A 19202-nucleotide genomic window follows, 5' to 3' on the forward strand; every position below is an offset into this window, starting at 1 on the left:
TCCCGTTATCATTAGGTCTCAGGGAAGCAAACTACCTCACAAGGACACTTGGGCATGTTTCAAAGACCGTATTAGACAACTGCAGAACCAGAATTTCAAGGGATATGTCATGTGAATTGTGGAGAGAGACACTAAAATGATAATTTACCAAGTGGTATTTAATGATATCAACTCAACAGACAGATGTGAAAGGAAGCAGAAGAAAAATTTGAAATAATTCTGAGTTAATTGACCCAATCCTGGAAACACTTGTAATTTAAAGTAATATATAATGCTAGTATTTGTCTTATARTATATTTAAGTACTTTTCAGAGATTTCACCTTCTCTCTTTATTCCTTTCCCTCATTTTTAAAGTAGCTGTTTACCTATGTGTTGGCTTGCATAATGGCAGTGTTTTTTCATCACTTTTCAGCTCAAAAGCTGGGCTGTCCCATTACCTGCTCCTCTCCTAAAGCTGTGGTGATCTGTTCCTCAGGGTCTCAGCATGTCACCATCACACAGGTGGGGCCATCAGGCAAGCAATGGTGATGATATTGTATCAATCACATAGAGAACCTCTGGAATAGTTTATGATGAACAGAAACCACGCTTATTTTCACAAAAATTCTTCTCAAAACACCATGCCTTAAAAGTAACAAATACAACAGGATGTTCATCAATATATCGAGTAGTATGTTCCTGTCACAAGGCATCTGCATGCAACAGTAGAATTTCCCCCAAATGCAGGGCATAATTTTTACAGAACCTGAGAAAGGATGAAAGAGTTTTTCAATTGCACAATGTTAAATCAAGGCAGAGTACAGAAATACAGCTGACCATCTTTGGAGTCCTTCTCCATTTCCCCTTAAGTTCTCCAATCTCTGCAGCTGCGGCCAGCACAGGAAAACGAGCCATATGCTAATCTTTACAACAGACTGCAAGTAGAACTGTTTCTGGAAATTAKAACTGCTTGTTGGCAAGTGCTGAGAAACACACGCTACTAACTAGTTTCTTATCCCAGTTTCATTCTGCTGGGGTGAGTACGAAGAGATAGCAAGTGCTCGTATRAGATAATACACCCTGGATATTTAGTGCACGAAGAGTGTTGCTAGAATTGGCTTCAGACAGCTTCCAGGAGAGGAAGTGAGAGCTTTTAAGGGTAACAGAAAATAGAAATAAAAGTAATAACTGAGAAGGGGTTTTGGGGACAGGCAAGAAGGATGAAGCCATTGAAACATACTCCTGGCAAAGTTCAGGCTAGGCTGGTATAGTCACCTCTGTATTTCAACCTCCAAGTCACACACTTGATGCTTCCAAATGGAAAATATGGTATTTCCCACACCCCTACTGTTTCAGTAASGTTTATGAGGAGTTGCTATGCTTTTCTCTCCAGTACCCCATGGAATTTGTTATTTATTTTTTCYCCATTTTAATCACAAGGCCTATAAAAACAAATGGAAGTAAATGTCAGTTCACAAGCAGATCCCTCCCTCACCGAGCAGATGCTGCTCGAGAGCTAGGTGTGATGGTGCRACTGGAGAGGTAGCACAGAATCAGTAAGGTTGGAAGGGACCTCTGGAGATCATCTAGTCCAACACCCCTGCTCAAGCAGGGCCACCTAGAGCATGTTAGACAGGGTTGCATCCAGGCAAGTTTTGAATATCTCCAGAGAAGGAGACTCCACAACCTCTCTGGGCAACCTGTGCCAGTGCTCTGTCACTCACACAGTGAAGAAATTCCTCACGCACTTTAACCAAGTCTCTCTACAGATGACCAACAGATATAGGAAATGAGGGAGGGAGAGCTGCAGCTGGAGCCATGTGAAGCTGCATTCAGGCAAAGCTTGCCAAGGTCCCTGAACTGGGACTAGTGTTGGCATCTTAAAGTCCTTGCAAGGTAGGTCCCCATGAGAAGTTATCTCAGGTAAATACATACCCACAATAATACATACTACAACAAACTCGGTCTTTGCTAAATGCTTTCAGTCAGGTTAAATCCTTTCCTTTTACTTAAAGAAAAGTAGCTTAAGTACGTTGGAGTAACCATACCTAAGGAAGACCCTGGGTACCCCAGCATCACATGGCTCCGGCACCCGGAGGCGGTGCTGTTCTTCACCTTGCACGAGGCGGTCAAATGCATCTCTGGGAGAGACGTTAACCGTCTTCCTTTTACTTGTTATTTCAGCAATCTGCCTGGCACCTTCATAAAGCAGCAAATTCGTCTCCAGAACAGTTCATCACCACAGGTCTTTCTGTTTACATATACAACAATTTCATTTTCTTACTGTCTTGTAACAATTTCCTGCTTGCTACAGTACGTGAAAGTTTATATTTCTTTTCAACTAAACTCATAAAAGTTAATTACAAGAAGGGAATGCACTTACAGAGCTACTACTGGAGTTAACAGGCTACTGTCATAAAAAGTAAACAAAGATTCATGCATTTTAAAGCATATTTAATTTCACTGATCTTGAAGCAAATTGGGCATGAGAATGCTGCACTGACAGCCTTAAAACTGCTGCTTTATTTAAAGCACAATCTGTACTCATGTAAAACAGAAAAGTAACTACACACTCCAGGTTTGTGGGGCTCTACTCACCTTATACTTTAACCCCTTAAATTGATGAGAAAACTCCGCAACACACCTCGCAAGTGCAAGTGTTGCACAGATGTGTAAATGCACAACAGCTGATTTAACAAGGCAGAGGCTCATCTTTYAAAACCTTCTGCATCTCCCAAATCTTCTTTGCAAAAGGATGAACTTAAGAGTATGATTGGAGCTAATCATTATTTGCATTAAATAACAGCACGTAATGTGTACCATTCAAAATCATTCTAACGAGTCATACTTGAGCATACAAGATTTCATTTGGATGGGCAATTCTCAATCACATTGGGCAGGCAAGACATGCCTGCTCAGCTCAGTGCCTAAATTATGAAAAATAGCTCCCTGATTAGGTGCAGCATTGATCCTGCAGGTAAATTACAGAACTAAAAGACCACACGTTCAGTTAGTGTAAGTAGAAGTTACTCCACTGAAATCATCTARCATATTTTTCTCTTCTCTCCAGCTGTCAGGAATTGGGGAGACAGATGCTCTTGCTCTTTTCTGCAGCATTTGGAGAAGGAACATCCTTGCTGAGATGCCCGATGAACCTTTCTATGGTGGAACCGCATTTTATATRGTTAGCCCTAACATAGGACCACTGTGTGTTTTGTGGTGAGATCACAGCATAGAAAGATTTGGAGCTGGAAGGGGATGCATAAAATTTGCCTGCACTTAGTCAGTGCCTACCTAGGTCATCCTAACAGACACCTGCTTCACAACCTGCTATCATTACCAGTCAGCTTCTGGTTTGATTTGGACTATMGCTCTTAAACAGCCTAGGAATGATGGGCTTAAATATCCTTGTATCTTCTTGTTGTATCCTGGCATAGGCGTGTCAGAAAAAATACTGATATCAGATTACCCTGGCAAAAAACTGCAGAGGGGCAGCAGTCCAGCTTATTAACTTTTCCGGGGAAGTTGTATGGCTCATTTACTTCTCCTTCCAATCACTAAGGTACACAAAAAARGCAGAGCCTCCACACTCCAGTGTTAGGATTTTCTATTTAAAAMTGCTGCTTGCAAGAAAGTTGATGTTGACAGAGATATCAATTTTAATTTTGTAACAAGGAGCTCAGAGATTTGTCACGGCTCTTTTTATTGCTACACACTGACATATAAAAATTGAGCACATACCAGTCCTGGCTTTGGCAGGCCAAGAGCAGGTAGACCTGAAAGGAAACTGGCTCTGGAAAACACAGGATACGACAGCAACAGCTCGGTGTCTTACTAACACCTACGGCAGGAAACAGCAGGACCCGGTGAGCCGCGCTGCGGTGGAGGAGAAGAGGCTTCCCTGCACTCAGAGGAGAGCCGCGAAACCCCTGGGCGCTTCCAGACGAAGGCTGCCCTCCGAACGGGGCTCAGGAGGGCTGCGGGAGGCAGAGGAGGGCTCTGCCAAAATCCTAGCCTTGCTGCAGCTGCTGCCCATGCTGCCTGCGACTGCAGCGTGGCCAGGAGCTCACCCGGGGCGTTTCGGAGGGAGCCGTTCCCCCAGTCCACCTGCAGGCACGGGGGAAATTGCGCCGTGTTACCGAGCTGCAGCCTTTTGCCAAAACAAAGGAGGCAGCAAAGTAACACATTTAGGAAACGCAATCTAGGATCACGCCTGCTTCTCTTCCCTGCCTAAAAAAAGAGACTTCACTCTTCTGTTTGACAGGTCACCTTTAATCTCAGAAATATGGCTTCGTGCTTCCACGCAGCGTTTGCCAGATCAGCACAACCGATCTTGCTCAGGCCTTTCTGCAAGAAGCACCACCCGCACGCGAGCACGCGAGCACCCAGCGCAAGCCGCGGTGTCGGGGCCGCCGCCGATCCCAGAGGGAGGCCAGGGTCGCCGCACCTACCCCCCAAAGCTGCCAGGCTGCCCGCGCAGCCGAGCCGTGCCGTGCCGGCGCTGGCGGGGGGGCCCCAAGCCGGGGCCAGGGATGCTCGGTCTCCCAGCCAGCACCCCGGCCCCCCGCTTGGCTCCGCGGAAACGCTCTGGGTCGGCACAACCCCGAGATGCTCCCGGCCCAGCGGCCGGTGCCGATTTGCACGCCGTCCCCGAACGCTTACGCACGGGCTCGGAGATCCGCTCGACCTTTCCAAAGGGCTGCGGGAAGCCTTCCTGCTTAATTACATCTAGCCCAAGGTTATCCAAAGGGCAAGCAATCAATAAACTGTAGCTCCGGCAGCCCGGCCAAGGCAGCCGCACAGCCTCCTAGCATGAGGCAGCCTCATGATCAAAGTTACCCAAGAAAGAAGCTGTTAGAAGTTTTCTGCACTGTCTTTGTGGCCGTGTCGGCCAAACRGCCCGAACTCCGTGCGTGACGACATCACTCCTGGCACATCAGACTAAAGGCTCCACCAACCCCCAGCAGGCAAAGCAGCTGGTTGCCTAACAGCAAGAGGCTGAGGGGGCAAAAAAAAAAGCATGTTTACAAATGAGAAGCATTCATTATTCTCCAGCGTTTTCTCCTAAAACTGGCATATGGACAGGATTCCTCTTGTCAATRGAAGTGAACGTGGGGAGGATAATAAAAAATATCACTGCCTACACTGAGGAGCAGGCTGAAGCCAGTGCTGAATGATAGATACTCAGCACCGAGTGAAGAAATAACAGGAAAGAGGCAGGTGGTAAAAATTAACTAGCAACAGTTCCGCATCTGTATCTGACAGGAGAAATTGGCCTGCAGAGCCCCATAAACTCAAGCGCCATGATGCGGATCACGGCTGAGCTCAGAGGAGGAAGAGGGACCTGGCACAAAGCAGCCAAGCCATCCCACCACTGCAGGGGAGCAGGGTGCCACTCAAACCCTTCCCCACAGCAYGCATTACTTGACCCTGGGGCAAATGTGGGTTCCTACCAGACATYGCCCTGGCCCAGAGTTTGGCAGTATGGGAAACAAGCACTCAGGCAAGGGCTCCTCTGCTCACCGAGGAGAAACTCGCTGCACGCATGGGAACCCAAGTAATATCCAAGTGATGGACGAGAGGGCAGGACGACCCGTTGCAGGATGCAGGAATCAACTTGTCCCAGGAGATGTTCTTCATTGCTGTCCAAGACAGACTCCCTCATYGCCTCCTCGGGATGGTAGGAGCTTGCTACCTGCAGAACCAACACTCTGCTTCTCGCAAGCTCCAGAGACTTGGGCAGTTTGGTGCCCACACCTCCAAGCAAGAGACTGGCTCTAACAGTTTTACAGCACTACAGTGCCGTTTGCTATTCGAGCACACTGAAGGATGACACCTGAGTTTCTCAGCAGTTTTACAGCGTTGAACATTTGTTTTCATGTGGCATTGGAATAAACATGAGAACTTCCAAATATTTTTGCAGGAATGAAGTAACATTAAAACAAAAATCATTTTCAAGGCAAAAGTCCCACTTCATAGCTTGGTACTCTCCAGTGATTAGGTTACTATCTAAATTCTTAGTTTTTGCACAACGGAGCATCGTGAAGTAGGCAGAATGGGGACTCAAACTCCCACATACGGCAAGAACACTTCACCAGCAATGACAGGAACCCAATCCCTCTTCCAGCTTCCCAAGAGAAGTGCTGTAGAAATGAATATGCTTCTGCACAGACTTTCAGTTTTGGCTACAAACCAACTTTTATCAAAAAAAAAAAAAAAAAAAAAAAAGGCGTTCCAAGCAGTATTATTGCTCAGGAAACTATACATTTCCAGAGCAGATGGGCAGAATCCCATGGGCAGAATTCAGCAGACTTCTGAGACACTTGGACATGACAGCCCGGAGAGGTGGCCTCAAAGGTCCTTGCTCCATGCCCACCACAAACAGCTTTTGCTCAGCCCAAGGTGTAAAACGATGCATAGCATGACAGAGTCCCAGCTCCAACCAGGGCTCTGATGAGCTATGGCAAAACAGCAAGAGGAGATAGCTTAATCGAGTAAAACATCCACTTGCAGAGTGCCTAGTGAGGGATAACACATTCATTTTCAAAAGGAAAGCATGAGGAAGTACACTTTGTCAAATGTAACCTTGAAACCTTAAACTGAAGTTAATGAAGCCTTGCTGAAAGCTCAGAAGGGACACGTGCATTTACTACAGCCAGTCGTTAATACTTACTTCCCTTGTCTCACCTCGGGTAACAGATGGCAATTCAGGCGAGGTGGACATCAATACATCACCGAGGCCGCACACTAATTCTGGTGATTTGTGCCGATGCACCACTGTGCTATGATGCTCGTCCTGACTTTGGTCCCTCCATACCATACTTGACAGCATTTGGAGTGCCCCTGCTCTGCTCATGCAACTTGGAGACAAGATCCAAATTGTCCSGGCAGTGAAACACCACGATCCACCACATGACAGATTTATTACTACAAGGATGAAGGAAACCACTATCTAACCGGCACGGGGGGATGCTGGCCACGCTCCCACATTTCTGGTGGGGCACAGGATCTCTGAGGACACAACCCAGACTGACATTTGGGGTGCACTGCTAGCAAGCTACACCAGCTTCACTCCTCTAATACTCTGAAATGCATTCCTTGTTCTCATGTATCCTTCTTGCCACGATAATGCTGATTCCTGTTGCTAAAGATAGATAGATAGATAGATCCTGGAGGATGTTGCTTAGGAGTGATGCAAAACTGCTTCCCACAGGAGCTGAGTGCACTCTGTAGCACTCCTTGCTCTGCCCAAATTTGGATTGAGGCAGTCTACAGAAGTCCAGTCTAGCTCAAAGCAATACTTCAGCTTCACTTAAAAGAAAATCTTTTAATGAAGAACAGTCACCTTGCAGGCAGCAGAGACTTCCCTGCCTTGCCTCCCTGTAGTAATACTGTAGTTACCCCTTGCCTGCAAGCAGAGAACCCAAAACCCGTGCATTGTCTCAAAAGAAGAAACTTGGAGGAAACAAAACCAAGCTAGAAGTTTCTAGAAAAAGACTAGAAAAAATAGCTAGAAAAATTTTCACTTTCTTCCCTCCCTAGACCAAAATCTCAGCTTCCCTGCTGCTATGTCCTCTTTTCCGTAGCATGGCAGCAGTTCAGAGTGGAGCTCCGTGGAGACCACTATTCTCCAGTTTTATGAGCTGCTCATTTTTGACCCTTCTCTCGCTCAGCCTGCTTAGTACTAAAACTTCAAGGGTATTTAGGAAGCAGTGCATGAAGAAACCACTTCAGCCCAATGAAGGGGTCCATACCCAGACAACAGGAACAGTCAGCGCAGAGATTACTGGCGGTATATTACTCCATCTCAAATAACAAATCTAAGCCCCTTGTCCCTCAAGCAAACAGTATCCACGTCAACCGAAACCTGTTTTCTCGCTTTCTTGCATCCATGGTTTGAGATCAGTTGTACTTCCCCTTTGTTCATGGTCCATCCAACATCCTCGTTTCTCTTTGGGCTGCTGAATGAGCTGCGGGAGAGGAAGACAACCAAATACCCTAGCCCATCTTCACGGAGGCATAAGCTTTTGGATTTTTCACGTCCACTATAAGGCTACAAYGTTTCTTCCAGAAAAGTGTATGTGTTGGGTCTGTCTTGAAGTGAAATGAGAAACGACAGACAGACGGACAGAAAGGAGGAGAAAGCATCCATGGAAATGTTACATTCAGCATTTATCTCACTGTACGATATTGCACTAGGCTCTTACAGAACCGGCTTGATGAGAATGTCCTGAGGATGGGGCTGTTTCTTAGATTGCCAAGTGGAATTTCAGATAAAATTTAGATTTTAAAATGTCCATTTGAATGGGTACAGCCCATAATATGCCACTCTGCAAATATCAAATTTGATTTCTCGTAACAAAGGAATACAAAAACACTGAGGAGATTTTCAGACAAGATCAATCAATAAAAGTCATGTCAAAATAATAAGAAAGAATAACAAAAGACGTGAATAAATTAAATTCTCRCGACAATTTATAAAACAATTCTGCATTAATAGACGTAGCAGAAAGATGAAGTACCATCATCCACTACAGTCTTTATTTCCAAGTGCTTTTCACTACTGAAGTGATGACACTTCCTGCAGTAACCATGATTCCAGCCTTTATTTTGCTATATCCTGTGTTAGAAATTTAACCAAAAATTTTTTAAAAGGCAAAAACATAGTATAAACAATCTCAGATGAGATCAGAAATGAAATTAAGAAAAAAAACAGGTAGCTTGAGCAAAGCCAGCTTTCAGTGTAGCAAATAGCTCCTACTGAAAGTGTCTGGGGAGGAGTTTGATGCTAATACAAGTGACTGAATTTAATCAGGACTGGAGAGGGGCCCCAGCATCACCCGTCTCCTGCCGCGGGCTGTTACCCTCTCGGGTGCTGAGCCGCTGTGCCGATTTCAGCTGTTCAGCCTCAGCTCCTGCTTTACCAGGATCTGTCAGGTTTTTCCCATCAACAAAAGTTAAGGGTATGTAGGGTGCAAACAAGATTCACAAACACGACCACACGTWGTGTCATCACGAGGTGCGATATTTTCAGGGGCTCTGGAAAATCCAGCACGGCAATATTTGGCTGCCTCAAAATACTTTACAACCAAGGTTCAGTATTCAACAGGATACAGCAAATATCCAGGATGCTCTTTAGCTTTATTTATTTATTTTTACTCTAATCATGATCTAAACCTTGGGTAGCAAAAGAGAAGCTTTTACATTGATTCAGGGCGCCTCGTGCTGAGCTTTCTTTCCCGACAGCAACCCAGATAGCTCCACCCCATTCGTCACCTTAGGTAAACAGGCAATTTTTTTAAACACAGAGGAAATTCAAGAAGCAAGTTTAACATGTACCGTTCATGCTCTGGAAAAGGAGTAAATAATTAGGTAGCACGTTTTTGGATTTCACAGGGTTATTTAGGATAGCTGAGGTTACAAGGCAGCTTCAGGGAGTTCAAGCGAGACTAAAAGGATGAGCACAGAGCACAGCRGCCAGCGGGCCTTCCTCGTGGCAGAAGGTACCTCAAACTCACCCACGCCGATGGATCAGTATCTCATCRCACACATCCCAGGTACAAGGTGTCATGGACAGCAAAAAACTTCAGTTTTTTGAACTTTTTGCTCAACGGGTATACAGGGCACGAGCTCTCTCACTCCTCCAGCCCAAAACATTAGCAAGYGAATGGAAGGGGAATACCCATATGGTGAAAATCTTGCAAAAATTACGATGACCAAATGGCCTGATTCAGTTCTGGTCAGCTCAAACCTCCCAATAAAGATCAGATAGCCACGACACRCTGTTCAAAACAGACACTGAAAAGATTCGGACGAGCCTGTTTAAAAAGGAGATGAGGAAGAGGGAATYGTTTTTAGTTTATAACACAGCAGATAGTGCAAGGAGCCCAGCTGTTTCCGTTCACTCTGCCTTTAGTTCAAGCATAAATGGGCACTTGGTAGAAACAGGCCAAATATTTAAATTAACACAAGAGAAAAAATAGTTTTTTAAAATAATGCAACTGCCACCTGGAATGTGGTGCAGTTAAGATGTAGCTAAGGCCACGACTCAGGAGGATTTTAAAAACGACTGTCCATTTCTAGGTACCTGGATATCATATCCAGAAGCGCTAAACAAAGCCTCGAGACAGAGAGATAACAAGGGATATAACTCACACAATGCAGGGCACAAGTCAAACATCAGCCAATATAACGTAAAAGGGAAACACCTCCCTTGAGAAGACTTTTCTGCAGCAGTTTGACACAGGGAAATTCATCGCTTTGCTCTGGCCACTGTCCGAGGCAAGGWATGAGACAGATGGACCTTTGGTCTGGCAGTTCCTACAACCCAGACTCATTCTCTAGGGTCTCTCATTTATTAAGACCTTATTTTTTGACAGTCATGCTATTTCCATTCCTTTCTTATTTTATTGCAGGCTTTATTTATTTTTTTTTTAAATGAAGGCTTCAGCTCTCTGTAACTATGTAGCTTGTTTTATTCAATGATTTTAAATAATCCCACGCTCCTCTTTTTTTTTCGGAGCTACTTCTAAAGGCAGAAGCATATCATCGGCACCTCCTCCAGAGCCACCTCCTCCTGGTGGTGGAAGCTCCTGGCGCTCTGTCTGAGTGCCCTTCTCCCTGCCGCAGGCCAAATCCTGCCTGCTGGGCACCTCCAGGCCTGGGGTGCTGGCGGGTGTTTCGAGAGCAGGGGCTGCCCCTGCAGGTCACCAGGGGATGAAGACCCAGCAGCAGCTCTAAAAATCACTTCCTTACAAATGCTCCTTAACTGCTGAAATACAAATTTCCCAGGAAAATTCAAAAAGTCAGCCCAGCATGACTTTTGTTCTTGCTCCCAGTTTTTGCTGCTTGCATTTAACCTCTTCTCATCTTTCCCTTCCTCGCCCCTGGCTTTGCTTCCTCTTTCCCTTCCGTTGCTTTCCGAGGATCCCGGTTATAAGCCGTAAAAGGCACCTTTTCCCTCTGCTCCTTCCCCCCRTGCCAGGGGAGAAGCAGGCGGCACRTACACAACCTGCTGCTGCTCCGACGCCGCTAATTTCTGTGAACGCCCCGCGCCGCTGGCATCGCTCGAACCGCCTGTAAGGGCGTTACATCAACAAGGTGAGATTTGTTTTTTGGTTCTTTTACCTCTCCTGACAATAATCACGTTAATACTCGATAACAAGCATATAAATATTTAATATCTCGCTACAGGCTTGAGAGATGCAATTAGGAAGCATCCGCGCAGCGCCCAGGAAGCGCGGGAGCTAGAGCCGGTAAATGCTCGTGCTGCGACAGCGCCGCGGCTCCCCCCAAAATCAGCCGAGCCCAACAGCAGCACTGAGCAGGGAACGACTAAGAGCAGGAACATCTTCATTTAAACCAGCTGGGCGAGGAAAAGCCTCTTCCCCCCCTCGAAGCACGTAAGTGAGACACGCGTACGTGATATACGGACGTGTGTATCTGTACGTACGCGGCCACGGACAGACTCGGAGCACAAACAGCGCCATTAAAATAGCGGSTGACCTCACCCGTTGGATACCTCAGTCAAAAAGCACCAAATTTCACGAGCAAGCCAGCGGTTTGTGGGACGTGGAAGATCGTTAATCAACCCAAGTGGATGACCACAATTAACGCATTTCACTCCGAAGGAGGAATCACTAAACGTGCTAAACGGCACTCTGCTCTAAGAAACATCGCTTCRCTTACAAATTCATCCTCCTCTCTGCTTCTGGCCAACGAAGACACAAAACCAACCGCGTTTAACTCTTCCTGCGCTTGCAGCATACGCGCTCWGCAGCCGGCGCTAACCACCAGCCCGGGAGGAGGGACGAGAGCTCAGGAGCCGGCGCCCGGGTCCCCGCGGCTCCGGGTAGCTGCCGGCAGACTCCCGAAGGCCCCCGCGCACCCTCCGGCTGCCCTCCCGGCCCCCACGGCCCCAGCTGCGCCCCGTCCTCCTCCCGCCGCAGCGGGGCTCTCCGCGAGGTGCTCGCCGGGAGCAGCGAGCAGAAATGCAAACCGAGAGGGCGACGCGGGCTGCCGGACCCGCAGCTGCTTTGGAGGGCTGCTTCTTCCTCCCCCCACCCYGCAAAATAACCATGGTAATTAGCAATAATAACAATAATCCGGACGCAAAGCTGCTCCAGCAGTTGGTGCTCACGGAGGCTGCCTCTAACACCAGCCTGCCTGGAAGCGGGGCCCGCTGGCTCGGCGCTGGTTTTCCCAGCTCCGCGGGAACGGGCCAATCTGGACACCTGGAGTCGCAGGCACACGCGCTGGCCGCCGATAACCTATTTGTCCAGATCCATTAGAGCCAAGAAAGTTTAATATCGGCTGTAATTTCTGCCAGGAACAGCGGATGAGACAGGCTACCGCAATTAGCAAAAGAATGCAAGAAAGCCCAGCCCTGCTTTTTCTCGCCTGTAACCACTCAGTCCGATACAAACCCGCCACTACTGCTTCTCCCTAAAACACCCCAAGGGGATGAGARGCTCCCTGCAGTCCAAAGCTCTGGCCTGGGCAGGGCAGCTGAAGCCCTCTCCAGCTCACACCAGTTTTTTGGTTACATCGGTAGATTCTCCACCAGGATTAAACACACCGTTAGTTTCTCATTTACTCTCCCTGATGCACGTTTATTAATTAGCAAACTAATTTGTTTAATTTTTTTAGGCGTTGCATGCTATGAAAAACATTCTAAGCTGTCAAATGCAACTCATCTGTTAGTCCAAATTGTTTAAGAAAGATTCATTTATAAATATGTCAGAGCACTGACTAATTGGTGAAAAATCCAAGCATGATGCATCCTGCCATCACTTCTTTTGTAATAAGATTCTAGTGCTAACTGACAACTTGATTTTTCCTTCTTTTAATTTAAAAGAAAAATAAAAGTTGTCTTTGTGGAGGATGTCTATTCAATTTTCTGGTTATGTTTGAAATGAAGTGTACTTCATCTACATCATTAGATGAAAATTAAGGAATGAATCTACTCTGCAAAATAGAATTTATCATCAGGTCTGGGAGCGCTGATGYGGAAATTGAGCAGTAACTTAACCACTCATCTATTTACTATTTTATATATGTATTTTTTAGGTTCTTATCTGATTACATACATCAAAAATGATTTCTGCCAATCTGGCAGAGATCTCTTCCATGCATTTCAACCATACAGCATGTGGCAGCTTTTGAAACCATCCAGTATCATTATACAGAACACGCAGAATTCATAGGTTAAAATATATAGAATAAAAATGACTGAAAATTCACAATCGTGTCTCCAAGCAGCAGCTCCTTCCCCTGTTCAGTCCATGGCCATGAACCCCAATTACTCTTAGCAGTATTCTGCTGAAGTGTGAATATTCATCAAACTTTTCCTAAATCACTAATAATGGTTAGTTTGCTCCCATGTGAAGCAGAATATAAGACCTACTAACGCATGCTTGGATTTTCTGATCTCTACCACGCGGAACACACGATAAAGTCCAAGGTCCTACTGGCCCCTGTAGTATCTAAAGTGCTCATGGTCTGCTGTAGGAAGGGCCAGTTTCCAGAAAGGAATAGCTCAAAGGCATGGCTCAAAGGAAACTAAGTCAGGAAACCCTGTGTTGYGCAGGAGACCAGAGTTTGTCCTCACGGTTGTGCGTGCGCAATGGTAGAAAGCTGCTACTTATGGCACTATACAAAGCAGGCTCAAGAGCAAGTGACGYAGCTCTGGAGATCCGGGGTCATCATAAGAGCATTTGTTAACACTGCAGCTCTATCGAGAACTTTTCCAGCTGCCATCTCTCACTGCAATAAGGACCAGTCCATCAAGCTCAGTATAACACACAAGATACCTGCCAAAGCTAGAAATCTGTGCAAGACACCGAAAAGCTGGGTGATGCCAGCCCCAGCAGCACACGGGAACCYGAGAAAGACAAGACTGGGTTTGCTACAGGTTGTCTGCAATAACAAACGGCACTTTTAACGCTCTTGCATGCATGTAGCTTTTACTTSTAGATCACGACCAGTCAATTGCTGACATGGCTGAAGTACCCTACGCATTAAATGTGTTTTCTAGTTGCTCAGAAAAGGGGCCCATCTGCAGATTTTGGAGGACTAAAGAGGACCTGTACCCTTGACACAACCTCATTCTTCTTCCTTCGGTCCTCTGGRTCTATGCCCTTCAGCTTCTGGATGTCAAAGCAAGTGTAGATGCCCAGGAGGAATCAGCAAGTAATCCCATGGGAGAGGGGACTGACTTTCTTTGCTCCGTCTGACAGCCTTCCCGCCTCGCTGCTGCAGCAGAATGGCCCCGACTGCTTCGTTGTGCAATTAGCAGCTTAAATAGAACGGAAAAAGAGAGAAAGAGTGACTGCACCAGGGTCCTACACAAATCGGTCCACCAGCTCCCCCGAGGCTCCCTTGCCAGGCTCTGTTTTCTCCAGGAGGGGCTTATCCTGGTTCCCACGGAAAGCCCGAGCGCCGCCCGCCGCTCCTGCTGCTGCGGAGCCCGCGCTCGCGAGCACGGCCGCCGCCGGCACTCGCGCCGACAGCCTCGCGGCTCGCCCGAGACAGCCGTTCCTGAACTGGCAGCTATTCCCATTCCTGACTGTGCTTTCACAGTTTTTCCACGCATATTGTGAAATAAAAACTTGAAAAGTAGCTTGCCTGCAGAGAAGTATTTGGGTCACTAACGTTGCAGCTCTGGTGGAAGAAGAACTAGTTGCAATTCCTCTTCTGATAAATGATATTTACTTGCCTCTTAAATATGCAGCGTGCTTTACACCTTCAAATGACCTTAAGTAATCATTTTCTAGGCACAACAGAAAATCCATTTCTATTAGTTTCAGAAGACTCAGAAAGTATGTATGAAAGAAGATCACTTCCATAAATTCACCTTTTTAACCCAGAATTTATGCAAGTGCAAGTCAATCAAACCATCAGTATTTATATGCTCCCTTTCAAGCTCCAGAAAACCAGAGTAAAATGATAAAAATAAAATACACATGTTGTAATATGCAGAATATTTAGAGATGAAACTATTCTGACAACCCAAAATAAAACACTTTATGCCTAAGATCTCGATGGCTACGTGTGTATCTAAATCACATATTGATTTATCTCACTGTAGACAGCTTATATAAGCTTTGGAATTATGTACACTTGATCAGTAAATTTAAGAAATGAATCTCTGAGTTAATCTTTTAGGCAAGTGAAGAAGTCACATAAATATCCCTGCTTTTTAGTTTATAGGACTTTATACCAATTTATAATCAAATCTGTAACTAAACAGCATTATTTGTTCCCAAGAAATATCAATATTAAAATAATTTTCAAAGAGAATCAGAAAACAGACTTCTGAAATGATTAAACGTTGCACATTAAACGCGCACGCGTTGTATCGACACTTGTGTACACATACGAAGATCCAGAGGAGAGTGCAATGCCCCTTTGAAATACCACAGATGCTGGGTCCTAGCACCAAGATGAGAAATCAGAGTCTCAGACAGACAAGAAGGTTGGACACGTTGGATGGTTCACTCCTCTGAAGTGAACCAGCAGTTCTGCCCAGGGTATTTACCACGGGGCAGTATAAATTCTTCTCCACAGCAGAAACATACAGAACATAGCACACAAATCGGTGAGAGTCGGCAGGAGAGGGTCATGGTAGGAACAGCTCACCCCAGATACGAGAACCTCAAAGAGCTTTAAAATGGGGGCATTCCTCTCGCTTTAGAGATACGGAAACTGAGGTACAGAAAGGTGAGATGACGTAAAGGCACAGGGTGAGCCCAGGCAACGACTGCCAAGAGCTGAGACTTTTATYTGAGCACCAAGCCTACGAGCACAGATCTCCTTTCTTGACTAAGCCGTTGCTCCTACCCCACTGATATTGGCAGAAGTTCAAGAACTGATTCTGACCTTAAAAGTGTGCCGGTTGCGAACATATTGCTCAACTTCTCCCTAAGCTCTTCCATCCCAGCTAATTTGGGGGCTGTTCAACCAACCTAACTCACTGCTGTGGTTTCTCAGGCTGGTATTAGTACTAAAGCCCAACATCAGCCACGTCTGCAGTTCATTCACAGCACGGGAGGRAGCACGGCTCCCGGCAGAACATTGCCCGCACCCAGCAGAGCCCCACGTGGAGCCTGCACTGACAGTCCTCTGGCCACCACCATGCAAGACAGTGGGTGAAGCAGGGTCCTGCAACCTGGGGGTGCCCCGCTCGCAAAAGTGCACATCTGAGTAAGGAGGGGAGTCACTTACCGTACAGAACTGCAATGAGGGACACGGGCATGACCAGGATACCCACCAGCATGTCTGCCACCGCCAAAGACATCAGGAAGAAGTTTGTGGCGTTCTGCAACTTCTTTTCCAAGGACACAGCCATAATTACCAGTATGTTGCCCCCGATGGTCAGCAGGATGACAACCAGGATCAGGAGGGCTGGCCAGTTCTTCTCCCTCACAGACATCCGAGAGATGTCCCCTTTCTCAGAGGCATTAGGAGGATCAGATGTAGGGAAACTCTGATTCAGAGTCAAATTGCTGCTTARGGACCAAGCCATGAGACCACCATGCAAACTAAAATCCAGTGTAACAGACACTGTCGTTAAGCTGACTAATATTCCAGTGCTACTTAAAGTGCTCATCGTCTGGGACCAGTTCTCCTGTCTCCTAACTGTGCCTCAGAGATGATCCCTTTTCCAAATGGCAGGTCCAGTGTAGATGCTGAACTTCACAAAACCAGAGCCAGAAAATTTTTTGATCTTCCATCRTGGAACAAACCTTCCAGAAGTTAGAGTGGAGCTCTTCTAGTTTCCTCTTGTGTGGTAGAAGTAGAAGATGACCACTGAGAAGCAACCTCGAGGGGAAGGAAACTTTGCAATCTCCAGCTGGTTTCCCGGTCCAACATTCTGAAAAGGAAAGAAAAAGTGTATTCTTCACTGAAATCACACTACACCCAAAACGTTCTTTATCCTCGTGCAAACAGCATCCTTAGTCTCTCCCTTCTTGCTGGTTAAGATGTTCTCCAGACTGCAAGTAATTTATCTTATGGGCACAGACTACGCCTACAATTATGGGGGGGGGGCGGGGGGGGGGAGAAGGAGAGAATCACATCAGTGTGCTCTGGCTTGGTTAAAAGCTGATTATCTCTAATTAAATGTTTTGTGAAACCTGCAAAAGCAAGTCTGAAGAGCTAAATATGTTTCAGTTGATAGCCACTTCACAGATACTCTGGCTCTGTGTAAAATAGTAATTGCAAGAAATTCCAGCCAATCCAGCTAGCACTGCCAGAGCGCAGCGGAAACTATYACCTTAAATGGAAGTGTTGCGATACATCTTGCATATTCTGAGATAAAGCATAGGTGTCCTAAAAACCACTCAGATGTTAATGTTTAACTCTCTTAATGAAAGAGATCATAGCTGATTTTTATATTGGGAAATGCCTGGAATATAAAAYCCAGTACGTGCTAGGTTATTATATGATGTGCTGCTATCAGTTTCTCCAAAAACACAACAGGAACGTGCAGAAAAGGCAAACATTCACAGGAGCTGAGCACTTGCTCATGCTTTTCTTCAGTCTTTCCCACGCCACCTCCATCCCATGCTCCACGAGTAGCAACCAGCAGGCCAGTAGCAGCCACTCGGTCCCAGGTGCGGGCTGCAGCCTAGGTTTCCTCCAAGTATCTCACGTGATTTCACTTAAGATAACAATAAGAATGTTCATGGGACATGCAACAAGACCAGGGAGTAGAATAAAATAGTACACATTTTGTTTTCAGTATATCCCCCTCAAGTTTTCATACAGGCTGCAGGAATAGAGTTGCTGTAACACTTTAAATAAATAAATACAATTTTTTTTTTAAAGTAAGATTTTAGCCCTCGGATTTATTGTTAAGTAGACATGTGACTCAGCAATTTGCCATCCAGAGATCAAAAACTAAACATAATTTATGGAATTACATTAGGTTTTTATGGAAAATAAGAAACGATCAGAGTCCTATAATAAAATGTTAAACATGCATGGTGGTTTTGGAAACTTGCTAATGGGTTTTGTGCAGAAAAACATTTCTTAAATGAGCAGTGTGTACAATGAACACAGATTCGCTTCTACATTATAGTTAATTACTCCCAAAGGGTCTCCAAACCTCGTATTTAGAAAGAAGTTTTACACTATGTGCACAGAAAATAATTTTGCAGCTGCAGATGAATTGGGAAACAGTCACTGGACCATTTACTTATCCAGCTTGACTATTCGAGAAAAAAGGGACATTTTGGGGAAGGCAGCAGGACCGAGCTTGATGCTGCTGACATGTGCTACGCTGGGGTGCCAAAGGAACACAGGCAGAGATGCCTAAACTCTAGATCATAACAAAATCTAAATGCAAGACAAGCTTTCTGAYTTAAAAATACCAAATATGATAACTGTTTAGGGCTGAAGTTGAAAGTGCTCCACAAGGTTGCTATCTTGCTTTTTGCAACCATAGTAGCAGTAATATTTTCGTCCATGGATAATGCTACAACAGAGCAGGAGTTTGATATATAGGTAGCATAGAGTTAAATATCATTCCCCAGAATGTTTATTCTTCCATTTCAGTTTTAAAAATAAAGTCTASGTTATTTGGCTGCTAATGCGCTGCAAAGCATTGGGTGCCAAAATCATAATTGTCACTACGCAATTTGCTTTGAATTAAGCTAGTCTCAGAAGAAAAAGCTTTTTACCGCTAAGATCTAAGAAAGGCAGACATCAAAACTCATTTTCGTGCTCCAAATGAGTAGTTTTTTAAACAAACACAGAACAGACCTTCAGCAAAATGCTTTCTACACAATGCGAATTTAACAAAACTGTACACATTAACTTCACAGAAATAAAASTATATTTTCTAAAATCTAATGGTTTTCTCAATATTCTTTTTTCGCCCACTCCTGTCAGGAGCTAAAACTGTACATGTAATTATAGCAACAGAAAAATTAGGCTATGATATTCACAAATTAAATTATTCTTGGTATTAGGACTATAATGGTAAAAATGAATCTCTGCCTCCAAAGTCCATCTTCGCTATTAAGGGAAAGAATTACGATTTCTTTTAAAACTTGGCCCGTTCACCTGTCTGTTATCACAAGCGACTCACAAAGACAGTCACTACTAGTTTTGTGCCAACACAGAAACGGCAAAACCAAATGAAATCACAAAGATGCATCAAAAAGCATTTTTCTAGCTGCACTGATAATATCTGAAATTTAATACCTGAAATAACTAC

The 19202-nt window shown here is 45.3% G+C and overlaps 1 protein-coding gene across 3 annotated transcripts in view; it reads right to left on the minus strand.

Moving 5' to 3' along the window:
• The window catches only part of HTR2C (5-hydroxytryptamine receptor 2C), a 225510-nt gene that overhangs the window by 26071 nt on the left and 180237 nt on the right, over positions 1-19202 (minus strand). For all 3 annotated transcript variants that reach the window (XM_085325509.1, XM_085325506.1, XM_085325507.1), the window contains one exon: positions 16205-16853. In XM_085325509.1, the coding sequence (XP_085181635.1) occupies positions 16205-16589 (385 nt within the window). In that variant the 5' untranslated portion in view covers positions 16590-16853. The remainder of the gene's footprint in view (positions 1-16204; positions 16854-19202) is intronic.

Source organism: Rhea americana, unplaced genomic scaffold (genome assembly GCF_003343005.1).
Source record: "Rhea americana isolate MKP2758 unplaced genomic scaffold, rheAme1 scaffold_98, whole genome shotgun sequence".
Lineage (NCBI taxonomy): Eukaryota > Metazoa > Chordata > Aves > Rheiformes > Rheidae > Rhea > Rhea americana.